Source organism: Camarhynchus parvulus, chromosome 3 (assembly GCF_901933205.1).
Source record: "Camarhynchus parvulus chromosome 3, STF_HiC, whole genome shotgun sequence".
Lineage (NCBI taxonomy): Eukaryota > Metazoa > Chordata > Aves > Passeriformes > Thraupidae > Camarhynchus > Camarhynchus parvulus.
In genome coordinates, this window is record NC_044573.1 from 53,924,689 (window position 1) to 53,942,013 (window position 17,325).

At 42.1% G+C, this 17,325-nt stretch overlaps 1 protein-coding gene across 2 annotated transcripts in view; it reads left to right on the top strand.

Annotated features, from left to right (window-relative positions):
• Positions 1-15,004: 15,004 nt before the first annotated feature.
• Positions 15,005-17,325, top strand: part of CNKSR3 (CNKSR family member 3) — a 54,997-nt gene continuing 52,676 nt past the window's right edge. Inside the window, exon 1 of one of the 2 annotated variants that reach the window (XM_030945798.1) lies at positions 15,005-15,153. In XM_030945798.1, coding sequence (XP_030801658.1) covers positions 15,102-15,153 — 52 coding nt within the window. In that variant the 5' untranslated portion in view covers positions 15,005-15,101. Of the gene's footprint in view, positions 15,154-16,226; positions 16,250-17,325 lie in introns of those variants that run through there. The other variant, XM_030945799.1, reaches the window with a different exon arrangement.

Below are 17,325 nucleotides of genomic sequence, written 5' to 3' on the forward strand. Positions count from 1 at the left end.
AAAACAAGACAGTTGTATAGGATGATAGATATCTACAACACTATTTAGCCCATCTTTTATTAATTCTTTTTAACATTATGAAACCTATAGAACATCCTGTCAGGCACTTCTGGGACTCACACTATGACTAGTTTCCGGTGTCCAATCTTCACTTGAGGCTCTCCCTTGTGCCTTGCACTGAATGAATCTGTTTCCCCTTCTGTGTCCCCCCACCAGCTGCTCACTGCACCTTTCTGCTGGAGCTCATCTACGGTGATGCTGAGCTGCTGTGCAGCCTGGGTGTTTGAGCCTGGTCTGTCCCAGTGTGCACAGCTCAACAAGGTTTCAGCTGGGGCTGAGGGGAATTTCAGTGTCCTCATTTAAACCATTTCACCTATAGTCATTAGCAGATGGTGGCCACTCTCATGAAATAAAGATGATTTGTCTTCTTTGGTCTCATAGTCATGATTGTGTTTGGATGAGGCCAGAGACTGATCTTTTTTTTTGCTGACTGAATGGGTGGAGAAGTCCACTGCGGTGCAAGGTTCACCAAGTTTCCTAACAAACAGTTAGATCATGCTTCAGAAATGAGCTTAGGTATCTTCTCTACTTTGAGCATCTGAGTAGTGCTGAGATGCTCAAAATGAACCTTGATGCTCAAGCCAGGCATAATCTCAGTGCACTCATGAATCAGTAACATGAATGTTGCTGCAGGCAGAAAATGTGAGCTCTGGGCCTTTCTCTGCTATTTTTGAATTATAATGCATAAATCAGTCAATGTTTATCACTTTCTGCATTCTCTGAGACTCAGTTATTTGGGAACTTCCTTGAACTCCTTGGACGAAAGTCTATGCAAGGACAAACAAATCAAAATGCACTATCATGACGTAATGCAGTGAAAAGAACATACTCCTTCTACCATGCAGATATTTGTGAACTTCCTTGAACTCCTAAGATGAAAGTTTATGCAAGGACAAATCAAACTATTATCATTACATAATTCAGTGAAAGGAACATATTCCTTCTGCTTATCTTTGTCTCATAATGTCATCATTGTATTTTTCCTTTCCTTTAGAAACCAGACCTTTGCTAAGGCCAGTGAGACCTCAAAGAGCCTTTTGCAGGAATGTTTTTGAAATATCTTCTAGTAATAAAATTAATGCTCTGCTAAAAGGACTGGCTTCAGAAGATAATCCTCATGTTTGTAATATCATGATAAAACAAATAATTAAGAGTCCTCTTTTCACTTTATTAATATACTTATGACATTGAATACCTATGAATCTTCTTCCTTCTCTGCTAATATGCAAGTGATACATGTCCATCTCAACTTCTTGTATAAGAATTTTCCCACACTTTCCACTAGCACAAGGAATTCCTTGTGTTTATTTTGCAGCATAGATTTTTGATCTATGTCAACATTGCTGAAACATTCTGAGGAAAAAAAAAGGATAAAAGCCATTATATTTCTATTTAAACTTGGACTACATTCTTACATCAACTGGCAAAGATAATTATATTTCACAGGATTGCTGAGCCCAGGATGAGAAAATTACCTTTGAGAAAAAACAAATATAGACAAATGGCCAAAGGTCATGAAAAACACATAATTTCTATAATCTGCTTGGTCAAAAAGCAAATTTGCCTTTTGATTTCTCTGATCTCTTTTCTTTCTCTGTAGAAATAGTTTTTCACACATTCTCAGAATTATGGGATGTAATCCAAATGGCTGTCTTGCTCACTCTTCATATGCATGATTCTTATACGTGAGTGGGGTCTTTCTGAGGACTTTTACAGTATCTCTTTCCTTGGGATCTGGATGACAATGAGTGGCTATTGGGAGACACAAAAGTTTAAGTTGCCAAAAAGTAGGCATTGCAAGCTGACTGCCCAGTTGCTCTGCTAGGTATCATTAATTTACTCTGCAGTATTTCTGGTTTTACTGACTTTTTTACTCTTTTGCTTTTTTACTATTTGATATGTTTGGCCAGGAAGCTCTTTACCCTAGAGTTTCTCCATTCCTCTATCCTGGTGTCCCTGGCAGCCAGAACACCCTCCTGCCATGATCACTGACCCCTTGAACCTCCACTTCCTTCTCCAAAACACTTGAATGTTGCAAGGTCAGTACCAGCTCCTGTGTAATACTAACTTAAACTGAACAATCCTGCTTTCTTTGCACACCTCCACACGCAGGAAAACCTGACTTCTCCACTACAATGCCAGGCAGAGCCTTGGGGCTATTCTTGGTCTGGTTAGAAGACAAAATCCTTGAGGCACAGGTGAACCTTAGGCTATCACCTGTATAGCCTGAATGCACCACTGGCACACAGCTCCATGGAATAAACACAAATCCAGCCCACAAAAGTAAAGTGCTTAAGGAATTGTGAGTCATATTGAAGGAAAAGGAATACGTCAAATTTACCAGATTATTAACACGTATGGAGAAAATATTTAAAAAATTAATATAAATCCATTCAACTTCTCGGAGCTGAGTACAGACTGAATATATAGTGCCTGCTCTGATTGATTCATTGAAACACTTTGCTGCCTCAAGTTCTTTCTTTTTCCTCCTCAGAAGTGTGCACATAGTCAGACAAATAAAAATAGATCAATCCTTTATAGTCCTTTGAATAAGTTGAATATACCAGGGCTGCACAAGAACTGTCTGGATAGAGATGCTGTCACTTGTAAAAGTCTCAAAAAAGATCTGCCACATCACTGCTGAAGTCACCAAGAAGACTGAGGTAATTATTGCAACCACTTGTTTTAAGCGAATTCCGTAGCACAGTTAAAACTACAAAAGCAATACACCAAATGAAAAGTGAACCCAAAATCTCAATTGATTTGGAAGCTCTTAATATCAGCTATTGGCCAGTTTTCAGTAGACGAAGGAGTTAAATGGGGAACCAACAGTAGCTAAAGATTCCCAAAATATTCAGAGGCTCAATTTAATTAAATTTATAATTTGGTTATTTGGCCATTACTATCTATTGAAGTCCAAGGTGCTGAAACTAATTTTATTTATACTGAAATCAGTGAGAGACCACTCACTATTTTTCCATACGAAACATTCTTTTGTTTCAACAGAGGTTACTATGAAGTATCCTTACTCAAGCATTTGAAAAAATGATGCATACATTGCCACAAATTGTGACAGCAAATGTCACAATTACTACTTAAAATTTCAGCTGAGTTTCATCAGATTTTGCCAAATAACAAGACCAACATAGGAAGTCTGAGATTAGCACCAAATATGGCTTCGATTGTTAAAAAATATTCAAATAAGTTTCTTAGGATTTTAATGAGGTCTGTGTATCCCAGAGAGTTTGCACAGAAGTTGCCATAAACCACATATGTGATATCTCAGAGTTGCCTGTATAAGCACAAGAACACTGGATGTTGTAATGGACTATGAGAAAATCTAGTGGTACATACCCAGGACGAAATTCATCTGAGTTTCAGCAGATTTCACTTTATTTCTGCTGGATTGAACAGTTAAAGGTGTCAACAAGAAGACCTTCAAAAGTTCCAAATATCTTCAAGACTTCATACCTTCATACGTAAGCAAATCTTCTGAAACACAATTTTAAAAGTTAAAAAAAAAGAGCAAATAAAGATGGTAGAAAAAAAAGAGCAAGAAAATGCTACTGCTCTGCTGCCATAAAAAGAAAGGATAAATCAAATGTAAAATCCCACTAACTCCATGAACACATTCCTGTACTTTTGGGTTTTTTAAAAGAGAGATTTGGGAAAAATAACCCCAAACTACAGTCATTAGAGATTTTGTTTACTCAGCAGAGGAAGGCAGTATTACTTAAACAGGGAGCTTTTTGTTTGGTTTGGGTTTTTTGTCTGTTTGTTTGTTGATATTGTTCACCTGCTCTTTTTGTTCCTCCAGCTACAGTGTTTGTAAGGGCTACCTGTCGTAAATGGCATTCGTTGCAAAAGAATACGGACTGACAAAGAGCTGACAATGCCTTACCTGTTTATGTTTCTGAAATATTTTGTATAGAAAACTAAATACTAAGAGTAAAACGTCCGTTGGAGACTTATAAAGTTTGTAGATATTCTCAAATGCAGTGTTAAGAATTGTTCACACGAGTTGTGCCAGCTGCTTAATGGTTAAAGCCTTATCTGCACACTGAAACAGCAGTGAAGACAACACATAGAGGATGAACTTGCAGTTAGGAGCAGCATAATACATAATCTAAGGACAGACTGGAAAATTTGCCTGCTGATGGAGAAACTGCTGATGAAGGTTTCAGGATGCTTAGCACTTAGCACCCAACACTACACTATGCATACAGAAATAATGGACTTAGGGGTAAATCATCAGTCATCAGCACTTTCTGCTGGGCCTTCTTTTCATTAAAAGCCATGGACCTACATTTTCAGCATTGTTTGTTCACTTGAAGTTATCTAAATTCATTAATCAACCATGCTTCACATTAGAGAGATTTTATGCCAGAAGTTAATAAGACATCTCTTATTTACATTAGCCATTTCTATTTCTGCTGGTGGGGGTTGCACCTCCTTACATTTCATATTAATGATATTACTGAGGTTTGAGCTTCTTGACCTACAATGCTAGAGTAAACTAAGAGAAACTCAACTTTGGAATTTTAACAAAAGCAGCTGTTTGATGGCTTACCAGGAAATGGCAATATTTTTTCACATAATATGATATTTTCCCTTAAATGAGTCATCTCACTTTAACCCACAGAATTAAGGTTTATTCCACAAAGCACTTAAACACCACTGCAGTTTTAAACATATGACTAGTGGTACTGTTTCAAAAATAGCTCCATCTCTCATGCCCCCTAATTTGCAAATTCTGAAAGACCTTGTTGAATGAGCAGCTTCAGTAAAATTGGCAGATTTGTGTCTGGATCACAATTAGTTTTCTTGTTTTCTTTTCTTTTTTTTTTTTAATAGCATAGGTCTTCAAAACAAGTAAACCAGTGGGAAAAAATCCATAATTTAACTGACAGTAAACAGAAGGCATTGTCATAGTCAAAAATACAGTCCTGTGAAACTGTCTATCAGTAGATGATTACACACAGAGGTAGAAAAAGATTCAAGCCTCACCAGGCAAGTGGCCCATTTCTAAACCTATTTTGTTGAAAAACATTCAGCAGCCTTAACTACAGATTGAGATACCAAACATATAATAGTGCAATAAAACCAGAGCAATTGGTCACGATAAAGCTAGAATTTTGTCAAAAGGTAGTAAAATATTGCTATATAAAGGAATTTTTCAGTGCAGTAACACTGAATGAAAAGGGAGTCACGAAGCCTTTGGGATATGTATTTTATTTTTCCATTGAAATTGGCTCCTTTCAGAACACAGACAAAGGACACATAGGGCTGCCTAGCTCTTCCCTACTTTTCCAGGGAGAAAGGTTTCTGTTGATTGCTTTCATGTGCAGTATACATGTTTGCCTTTTTGAGAAGAGGTTCACGTTTTGATGCAAACAGTGCAGAGGAAATTGCCAGGGATCCAAAGGAGGCAGGCTTCATATAAACCTGCTCTAGGCAGTGAGTTCAGAATCCATTCATTAGACCTTTATAGGGCAAATCCTGACCACAAAAAGGGTCAGTGAGTGGGGAGCAGCTCCTTTCACAGCTGGAATCTACCACAGAAAACATATGGGAATCCTGCATGGAAATGTGTCCTTTCCACTTGTGGTGTTTAATTCTTGTCGTATCTTTTTTGGTCATGGTTAAAATTGCATCTGGTTTGGTCCCATGGAACTGGAAGGTCTTCACCTTCGAGATTTCTGCACACTTTTTCTGTTTTCAACCATGGAGGGCAAAACAAAAAATACAAGAGTTTATGGGAACACTGTTTTCTTTCTTCTTGAAAAAATTTTTACCAAAATCTCTTTAGTCCTCCCTCAACATCATCAGAAAATGTCCCAAATCAAGTATTTCAAGAACACTGGAAGGTCTTAAGTGAATAAATCTTGCTAGTGGTAGACAATAACTTCTCAGTGGAGGAGGATTTCATTCCACTCCCTTCCCAACAGAGCACATTTGCATTCTGGTGATCTCTCCTCCTGACTTCAGAAAGGGAGGGAAGCCATGAAAAAGGCTGATCATAAGTGAGTTCTGTCTTCCTCTTGTACTTCTTTTGAATACTGATGTTCAGATGCTCACATGGGATCTGGTATTAAAACAAGCATCTCCCAGTGACTGGGCCAATTCCCTTCTGCCTTCTTGTAAAGGTACATCATTTGGGGAAGACAAAAGCAGAGGTCCTTACAAATAATTGTCTGCACCCAGCAGAACTGCTGGGCTTTGGCCAGGCTGTGTAGTGACAACAGCTTTGACATGAGCCTGCACCAAAAGCCACTGCTGCTAACATGCTCGGCACACCACACCTTTCTGTGCTTTGCTCAGTTAGAGTTTTTGGTCTCTACATCTTCCCATGACCATAAAAAATAGATAGTTTCATAAACTAAACCAAAATCAAAATTAAAAAACAGTAGGCCCCAAAGAAGCATGTTGCAAATACATCTCTGATTCTGTGGTAAGGATATTTGATTGAGAGCCAAACAAGGATTTTGAGCTCACACCAGATCCTTGCATTGCTGTTTCTCTTTCAAGGAGCATGAAAGAGGTGCCAGCCTTCCAACAAAACACTAAATATTTAAAAGCAAGAACTCCACTCATCTCGTGGTTGGGTTTGAAGAACAAACATCAGCCCATTGTCTGGCTTCTGCCGTCATCTTGTACACACAGAAAGCCAAAGACTCCGAATAATTTTGTGGCCTCAGGCATCAACAACAAACAGTGTATATTTGATGTATTGGCCTAATTTCTGTCCACTGAACATGCTGTTTTGGAGATGTTTACATGACTTTTTTTTTTTCTGTCTTGTTTTGGTTGTTTTTTTTCCTATGTTCAAGTCTTTATGTGCCCTGGGATATTTTTTTTACCTTTCTCAAATTTTCCTTCTTCATGTTTGGGATGCTGTTACTGAGGTAGAGGTGACCAAAGTGCTCTTTTTCTAAAAGCATGATTCTTGCAGAAACTTGCTATTCCAGTTTGATAAACTTCTTGCCTGTCGCTATACTTTCTAATTAAATTATCCAATGTTGAGGAAAAAGTCCTGAAAGTCAGAGGAAAGGAAACATAATTATCCATGCAGTGGAGAAAAAGAATACTTATTGAATGCAGTTTCTAAAGCTTTTTGATAGACTTCTGCTATGAAAATTATTGTCCAGAAGGGAGGCTGTAAACCTGTTTTGAAGATCAGTATGTTTCAGAAAGGACTGTTGTACTTCAAATAATTGTTTTAACCTTTCTCATATGATTTATAAGGTTTTCCAACATTTGTGGTACCACCATTTGTTTGTGACTTTTATTGCTCTCAGAGCAGTCATTCATTCAAAGGACAGACTTAGTCTTTGGTCTCTGCAAAGCCATATTTCCAGGGGACTAAATGACCACCTTTTCCTCTCCATTCCTCAGAGCTTCTCTTCCCTGGGGCTTCACTTTGCATCCCAGGCTCAACACAACCACTGAGTCAACTCTTTACAAAAGCAAGAGTAACATACAATCTAAGGAAGTATTATGCATAATGTAGCAATTTATTAAAGGAAAAAGCTTCTGATGAATGTGCAGGAAATATTTCAATGCTGCTCATCAAAGAAAGGAATGACAGGTATATAGTTCTCCTCAATGATGATAAAAAAGCTGTAATTTCCCAAGCAAATAGTTGAGTGTGATTTATCATTTCATTTTCAAGCTGTGTTTTATAGTAGCGGTACTTTGCCAGTACCAACAGCCCTTGCTGTCAGCGCAAAGGCCACAGAGGTGTGAGCTTTCTCCTCAGACTGCACAGACAACACGTGAGGAAAGCTGGCCACATAAAGGGTATAAACCACAAAATCTAAAAAGCTTTGGAAGAACTAGCTCAGCCTGTCTGTTAAGAAATATTGCTAGGGCTGGACTAGGGAGTGAAACCTACACCTGTACACAGCCCCAGGAAGCAAATTGAAATCCTGTGGGGCAGAGAGGGGAGCTGAACTGAGATGTCCCACAGCCTGCGGCTCACCCAGGTGGTGGATGAAACCCCAGTGTTTTCACCCAACTGGTTTGATCAGACCTGCTCTGAATATGCCTATTATTTCAGGATCCCCATGTGCCACAGAGGAATGAACAAAGCACCCGAACCCAGAAGAGCCCTTGGTCCAAAAATAGTCATTTCTGTGTAATACTGAGCCCGGACCAAAGGCCTGGGCAGATGTGGGACAAGACAGCTGGAGCAGTAGCTCAAAATTGTGTTTTATGATATTATTGCTTTTCCTCCTACCACTGCTCTATTTCTTAGAGCAGACCCTCAGCCAGAGGTCTTCCCTTTGCAAGGGAGTACATGGAATTATTTTTGGGAACTCCTCAGGTGCCCCAGTGGACAGTCAGAAGTGAGGCTATTAGCAGCTGCAGGATGGTTGTTTGGACTTTGAACCCAAAGATATCCTTAAATCCCCTTAATATAAAAACATTTAGGCACATTCTTCTCACAGAATTTAACAGAATTACTCTCATTCCCAATCATAAAGAATTTCAGGATCAGTCTTAGTCTTGTGTGAGCTGGGCTGTGGCAGAGCAAGGCTTTGAACATCGTTCTTTTGAAACTGTGTTGGGCTGTCTTAACCACAAGACCACAGGTATTTTGAGAGACTGCTCATTAATGTTTGCAGCATGTTTGAAGATCTGAAGATTTGAGAACTCTATAGAAGATACTACAGTAATAGTTGGCTTTCTAGCTTGCTAGAGAAACTGGTGCTTAAGTTACTGGGGATTTTCATTCCTGATTAGGTGGATTTCTACAATAACCTGTTGTGATACTGCTGCCAATTCAACTTAAATGTTTTAAATAGATGACAGTTAGTGGAAAAAAATCAAAGCGTCTTCTCTGATTTAAGGTATTATTTTTAAAGCTAAACAGATATTCAAATGAATTGTTTGAATTCCTATTACCCTTTTTCCTTCCAAAAAAACCCCTTCCATTTGCAATAAAAGCTCAGGCAGGTGGAGTTAATGCACCTTTCTTACATTTCAGAGTTTGCAGATAAATTTAGGCTATTAAGAAAAATGGGTGAATTAAAATACTTGAATATCTAACTTCCATTGAAAAGGAGGGGTAAGAAGACTGCAAAAGTGAGCAAAAAATTTTCTTGTCAAGGTCACATAGATTTTTAAAACAAATGTGTCTAGCTTGTGGTTCTACTGTTGCATGTGCACATTTAGCCAGCCTGATCTTAAATCTCTTTGGCTGTTGTTTTCTGATGTCTGAAGACTTAAGTAAAAGGGGGAAGAAGAGTTAGTGTGATTTAGGCAGAACACAGGTTTCTTGAATCAAAGTCTTGAAATACAAATATATAATATTCCTACATGCTCCATGTAGGAATAACTCTGGTTTTCTTTCCATAAATTTGTCTCTCTTAGACCTTATTTTGAGCAAGTTTCCAGGCAAATATGGCCCAGGCTGCGTGGATAGTACCACTGATATATGAGAAGTGGTCTTTGCCTTGGCCCACAGGTATCCCTTTAGCAGGAGGAGGTTTCCACCATCTGTCTGTGGCTTCAGGGGTGTTGGGAACATCCCATCTGCTCCAGCACCCCTTTTGCTCCTGCACCAGCTGCCTGTTGCATCCTCATTCCTCACACTTCCTCAGCCCAAAGCAGCTGAGGTGGTGCTTGAAGGGACCCTCAGCCCCCTCCTCTGGTCCTGAGCCAGGAACTCAGCTGTGCACATCTGCTTCACCTGCACTGAGCCACATCTCGCTCCCTCCACCCTCCAGGTACCAGGCAGGACTGGGTCCCACTCCGCTTCTGTGTGCCTGTGATAAATGACTGCTGGACAAACATCCACAGCTGGTGGGGCAGATGCTGCTCCTGGTAATTTTGCAAAGTGGTTTCCCTGCTCTAGCAGCAAAAATGTCTCCTTGCTAGTGCTAAGCTCCCAGAAGTTGTTTTCCATTTGGGAATGTAAATCTTCCACAGCTGATCAAACTCACTGATGAAGTATGTTCAAGACAAATCTTTCCTCTTGTGTGCCTTTTGGGCAGGGAAATGAAGACCTGATAAAATAATTTCTCTCTTTCTCTATACAAAAACGCTCTCATTTGACTTTAAGTTTCACTTTATATTTTGATATTGGTGAGTTTTGTAATTTTCCACAAATCGCTTTTCTGCTTTGTTTACCTGAGAGTCAGATAGTTTCACAGCCAGATAAAGGGACCTAAGCTAGACCAAAATAAATTTATAACCTAATTTCTAATAATTATGAAATACATTTTTAATTCATTTATATTTTGCACAACAGGTTTGTGATCCTCTTCTTAAACATGCTACCTTAGCACAAGTTGCAGTGGAGGAAATAATTTCTACACAGAGATTTGAGATCTGCTTAATAAAACCACCTAAGGAATTAAAAAGGCCAGTATATGGCAAATCAGGTACTATATCTGCATTCTTGAAGGAAAAATATATACAAGTTAAAGTTTATTTTGTTCTGAGGAAAAACTTCAGGAGAAGACCTTTCTCCTTATGGCCTACATCAGTTTTGTGCAGAGTCATCAGTGTGCAGATACACACACATCTATTTATATGCAGACATATATATATATATATATATACCTATACCAGCAGTCAGTGGCAACTTTCACCCAACTAGGAACTTTGTGTAGGTAGTTTTAAAGGTGAATAACAAGAACAATCCAAATACAGAACTCCTATCCTTAGGAAATAAGTAGCACAGGAACTTTATTACGGGGGAAAAATAATAAATCGGATAGATACATTATAAATACAGCCATATATGTGGGTCTTCGTAACCTAACTTTGGTTACTGAGGAACAGGCATAACCTTGTATTCGAAACACCACTAGGCAGACCTATTTCTCTCATCAGGCTACACCAAGATCTCTCACACTCTCATGTATAGAAGAGATACATCATTAACAGTGCTGGTGTCAAAGTGAGAAATAGGATGCTGATTCTTATGCAACAACAGTTTCCCACTAGTATGAGTTTTTTTAATTACATGCTGATAGAACCAAACCCAGTTCTAAACTTGACTCACTCTGACTCAGTTAAGTCATCTGTTGCAATTTCCAAAAGAACTTGAATATTCACTGATCTTACCGGGAAGTTCTCAGTACCAGTTACGTAGGGTAAAATTTTCTTGTTGTGCAAAAAGTCCTACTGACTTCTGTGGCCCTGTGTGTGTGTGATTAAGGTAATGCTTGAAAAGGTAAATCCTATTTTTTTTTTTTTGTAGCGGCAGTATTTGAGGTGGTGTCTGAAGCATTATGACTAATAAAAGGTTAGGGATGAGCACCGAACTGCTCATCTATGGATTGTCAATAGAGGCAAACAGTGGATTTTTTACCCATATATTTGTTTTTTGTTCTGCACAGTTTAAATTTGTCAATTTTCACAGCTTTCAGGTATGAATATGAAAAAAATAAATCTTGAGCCTTTCAAGAATAATGTAATTAAAATGCAATGTAATGTAAAACTTGCTTAGACAGTGCTTTGCGGAACATAAACATCCCTTCCACCCAAAACCACAAACTGCAATATGCCGATGCCCCTAAAAAAATTGATCCAATAAGAAAATTACCTTTCTGTGGCCCTGAACAAAACCCACAATTTTTGAACTTGATATGTGACTTTTGGCTAAGCAGTTGTTTATTCATCCCCCTCGAGATGAGTAGCAGCAGTTACCTCTCTTAGAGAAAGGAGCTGCTGTCCCTACAAACCTGCACAATGCCAAGGGACGTGAGGCATAGCTCTGGTGGGTGGTAGTAAGTCTGGCAACAGACACACTGTGATGCAGCAGCCAAGGGACAAAAGCAGCAATGTGATGTGAAGAGATAACTTGGTTCAAACTCACTTAACTCTCAACTGTTCAAGGAATTTTGGTGTGTTCTTTCTGTATCAGCAGGTATTTGTGCTATCTCATCTATTGCCTCTCACCCCCGTGCTAGTAAAAAGCTTGAATGTCATCCTTGTTGTCCACTTTGGTTACTTTGTCAAGCATATGACCATCTATATGTCAAAAAAACCCCAAAAAACAACAGGTCCAGGCAGGTAACCTGATAGGTCACAGATTTGGAATGAAAAATTAAGGCCTAAGAGGCAGGGTCAACCAGACTGTGTTTAGAAAAAATTATAAATGCACTGTTAAGCTAGAGTATCGCCAATATAGCTAATGAAATGATGCTAAGCTTTTTCAATTATCCAAATAATCTTTTTTTTCTTGAAAGAATAACTTATGCCCACAAACTTTCTGTTATAGAGAGTCATCTGCCCTCATCTTGCTGATCAGCTGCCACAAAAGAAAGCTGAAGATGACAAACACTGTGTAGCTTCTTCTGTAATTTTGACAGGATGTGGCTGTAGGTTTAGAAAAAGGCTCTTTTGTCTTTCCTCTGGGGTGATGGGAGGGTGCATATTGCTGTGCCTAGGACTGCGAAACCAAGATCATGGTCCATAAGCTCTGTGTTGTCAGGCAAACTGGCCAGAGAGCTCTTTGAAAACCTGGCGTGCAAGAGGAAATATAAAGGAAGAAAACAAAACAGGGAATCAGCAAACAATTGGTCTGAATCATCTTCTCAAATCAATTTACTTTTACCACAGGAAAATGGTAATAAAAGAAAACCCGTGCATTTCTGGAGAGCTGGCAGCCGGGTCCTTGGCAGAGCAATGAATTCCATGCAAGGCTGCAAGCAGAGAAGAGGAATGGACATCTTTCCTAATAGTTAATACTGGCTAAAAACTCATAAACTAACCTACAGAGCATCTGAAGGCATTCAAAGGAGAAGTGTCATTTTTTAATATGGCATTGCTAGAAAAGTGACAGAGTTGCTTGGTTTTTTAAAAATTATTATTTCTTTTGGGTATGAGTATTCAATGAGTATTCTTTTTAAACAAAACCCACCTTATTCTATAGACAGAACTTCTAATTGCATCATGCCAGTGGACTACTAGGTAATCTCATCTCAAATAAAGATCAGATTATGGTGATGTAATCATGAGAAAGATCAACTCAAAGGCAGCTGCAATGTGGATTTGCAAAGAGTAGCACAGGTCAGCAATGTGGCTAGGATCCTTTTGAGAAACAGGAGACACGCTGCCTTCCCCTGTCAGCCCCATTTCATTTGTCCAGAGGAGGCTGTAAAGCCGTTGGTGTTGGGGGACATTATGTAGTAAAAGAGCAGAAAGTCACTGCAATGTTGTCCTGCTTAAAAAAATAAATTAATAGATTTGTCACTTTGAAGATGAACAAAAATACTACTGGATTTGTTGGATTGGCAATCTGCTAGCAAGTGACCATCTCTGCGTGCTTTCCTCACAAAATATGGTGCTCCTCTGACCCAAATCAGGCAGAGGGACTGGCCCAAGACCTGTGACAGAGAAGGATGACAGCAGATGAGTGTTCCAAACACCAAGGGTGAGAGACATTTGCTATCCTGCCTGCAACCTAGGGAAGCATCTGTGTAGTTAAAACAAGTGCTGTTACATTAACCCATGTGAAACCATTAGCAGGGTCCATCTGTTTACTCAGGCCTCTGCGAGGGAGGAGAGCTGCTGTTTTACCTTTTTTAAAGCATGAATGGCAGCATGATTCAATAGGGAATTTGGAAACTTTTGGTTGTTGCACCAATATTAAAGCTGTGAGGAACTGCATTTTAATCTTTCAGATAGGAAGAGAGGTTAACTGACAGCAGTTTTATTTCAGAAACTAGAAAGCAAATACAGAAATCAGCTAAAAGGGGTTCACCTTATAATAAAGAACTAAAAATAAACCTTCAATCACCAAAAAAATTGAACAAATTATACTTTTTAGATATACATGCCGACCCCCTTTCTTTTTAACTACTGGTTCCTCAAACTAGAACTAGAATTAAAACTCCCCCTGATTCCAATAGGGGTCTGCAGCAGTGTGTGCCAGAAGGCAGCTGTTTGTGGTGTGGTGGGAAAGCTGGGCACTGCACAGCTGGGTGCTGCACAGCCCTGCACGGGACTGACAGCCCCTGTCCCAAAGAGCTTACATTTCAACTGCATGACTGGGGACAACAGATGGGTCGAGATAGGAGACGATGAAAACAGTGGGATACTGGACAGTCTCAAATCCCAGCTGCTTGCCCACTCTGTAATATTGCCAAGTTAAAATTTCACAGTCTTATTGTCACAGCAGAGTTTACGCTGTTTCTTCCTCATTGAGGAAGAGGAGCAGTGGGATATTTGTGCATGCTACAAAACGGCTTCAGGCTGCAATGCGCTGCTGAACCAGATAGTATTGTGATAGACACAATAAAAACTCCTGTTTTCTTCATGTTTCCTTGCGGCACGGAAAGGTGTTTGCAAGGCCGATTTATGTTCTCAGTGCTAGGAAACGGCAGAAGCCGGTATGCTGGGCACACAGTTCTGGAGGTCAGCCCTTTAACTTCTGAGAAGTGATTGACATTCAGTAAGGACTTCCATGGGCTTCGGGAGGTGGCCAGGACACAAGGAACAAATTTCCCACGAGGAATGCGAATCTAAGGTGTAGCTGATGGCTTAATGCAGCCCCCAAGAGAAGTCAGCAAAATAAAAGTAAACTCTTCTGGCGAAACAGCCTCCACACCCCAGGACGCTTTTAGGCGAGGGATTAAGAAACAAAAACCCCAAATGCCAATTCGGGGACAAGCGTGGTTCAAGGCACTCTGCTGCTAAAACTGCCCCAAGGCTGTGACTCACTCTGAGCCACCACCGAAGCAGGGCGCAGCGCCTGGCCGCCGCTCCACCCCGTGGCCCGCCTGCCGCTCCCGGGGAAGGATGCCGGGCGACTGCCGAATCGCCGTCTCTCCGGACCTGTCGGAGCGGGAACCCCTGGAAGTTTTTTCTCGGCACTCTCCCAAGCACGAGGCCCGGGCGGGACGCGGCACCTGGGGGCGGAGCGGCAGCGGGGCGGGCCCGGCCGCGGCCGGCGGGAGGAGCCGGGCCGGCGAGGGGGCGGCCCGGAGTGGCGCTGCCGGGATGGGAGAGTGAGAGGGGGCGAGTCCGCGGCCGGAGGAGCTGCGGTCTGAGCGGGGGCTGGTGCCGGAGGGCTCGGACCCGCCATGGAGCCGGTGACCAAGTGGAGCCCGAAGCAAGTGGTGGACTGGACTAAAGGTAAGAGGGAGCCGGCCCTGCCATCTGGGCGCCGGTGGAACTTTCGGGCAGCGCGCCGGGGGTGCCCCGCTGCCGCCGCGGCTCCTCTCCGGCGGGGCGGCGGCGTGGGCGGCGGGGGAGCGCGGCCTCAGCCAGGACCGGCCCCGGCCGACCCCGGGACTGCCCGGCGTGGTGCTCGGGAGCTGGCGGCTTCCCGCGCCCTCCCGCCGGCGCTCCTCCGCGCCTGCTGGCGCCTGCTTCGCCTTGCGGGATTTTCGGTGTTGTTTTGTTTTTTTCTTTTTCTGACGCTGGGAAAGAGAAAGTTTTGCAGCGAGACTGGCTAACTCCAGGTGCATGTGTATATATATATCTGCAAATGTTGTATCTGCAGTGGGGTCTCTACCCACGGCTCGGTCCCCTTCTCCCTGTGTTCGTCCTGGCCAGCCGGCTTGCATGGAGCGGGGGGTTACCGCGTTCCTTCAGGCAGGTAGGAGGATCGTGGAATCAGAGTAGTTCAGGTTGGAAAAGTCCTGCGAAAGTTAACTTTCAGCTTCTCAAGCGAAAGCTGTTGACAGTTCGAAAAAACTTCAGGTTTGTAAGTTAAGCAAGAAGTTTTTAAACTAGTTCAACTAAGCAGGAACTCTTTATCCTGTTCGGCGGTGATGGGACAGAAGCGCTGGGCTGCCGCTCGGAGAGCTGAATAGCGGCCCCTTAGTCCGCCAGTCTGTCCGTCCATCCCTCCCACCCCTCATCTCTCGGGTGCGTGCTTGTGTCTCTCCCTCTCCCGCTAGCAAAACCGTCCTCCTCGGTTGCCTCGACGTTTGTTGGCAGTGCTGACATAGCAGCGAAAGCCTCGGCGGGGCCGCGGTGCGCAGCCCGCCCACCCCCGCGCCCAGCCCCGGGGGGCTCCGGGGGGCGGGATGGCTGCGGGCGCCCCGCTCCTGCCCGGGCATTTCGGCAGCGCTGGGTGTTACCGGGGCTTCCTCCGAGGGCAGGTTCAACCTCGTGCTGTCATACTGCGCTTGGACCCTGCGAGCGCTTTCCGAATGCCGACCGGGGTGTCGCAGTTCCCGCTCTACAGGGAATGAATCAAAAGGGAAATGGAGCTATGAGTTAGGTGAGGGATTTATGGCTTCTGGAGCGAGCGTCTCTCTCTTTTTTTTTTTTTTTTTTCTTGCCGCATTAGGTTTTAGTGTGATCCTCTTTGGTTACATAAAGTATTTTCGCAGGCTTAGCTGGAGTTTAATTTGCTGAGAAGTTGGGAATGTTGTGATGGGTGAAGGTTTGCCCGCGCTGGGAGCGGCGCTGTGTCTCTCTCACTCGCAGCAGCCATTTCTGCCCGCCCGTGCCTCGCTCGGGACCAGCGCGCCGCTCGCACCGCGGGCCTGCGGTCAGCGCTTGGCAGCAGCGCGGCCCCACAAGCTTGGAAAGCAGAATCATGTTTTCAGACAGCCAGAGATGGATACTCCCAGCCCTGCTGAGCGTGAACATGTGCCTGAAGGGGCCGGTGCCAGTGAGGGACTGTCTAAGCAGCCTTTGTGAGGAGAGGATTCCACACAAACGTGCTGTGAAGTTATGCGTTAACATATAAATAACTTCCCCAGAAAGATCTGTCTTTTTTTTATGCTTGGAATTGCTTTTAACAGGAGTGCATTGTTCCAATGAAATAAGCCTTTTGCTTTGGCATGTGGGATATTTATATAAAGCTTTTCCCTCATTGTGTTTTTTCTCTTGGGTGCTGAAAGTTTGTTGCCTTGCCAGATTAAAGAGTAAACCTGCTAATCATTTTAAAAGCCTTTATTATTCTTAAGCATGCTTGGCTTCCTTTCTTGCATAATTTATTTTACTTGCAGGTTCCTTGAACAGGTAACTCTTCAGCTGGACCCTCAATTAGTGTTATGCAGAATAATTTGAGGGCTGGCTGTAGTTAGGAGGTGGATCTTCTGACTAATGCAAACACGTGTACTTTGAAATGTAAAGGAATAAATTAAAGATTCCTGGTGACTTTTGTTTGTGCTGTTGTTTTTCAGTTTCTAGGTAAGCGTTGGACTTGTTTAGTACACAGAGTCATTTTATGTCACTCCCTGCATGACAAGACTGTAATAAAGAAATGACATGTGGAAAATTTTTCTTTATGGTTATACTTTCATCTCTGAACATGAAAATAGAGGCTTTAATAGCTAGCTAACAGCC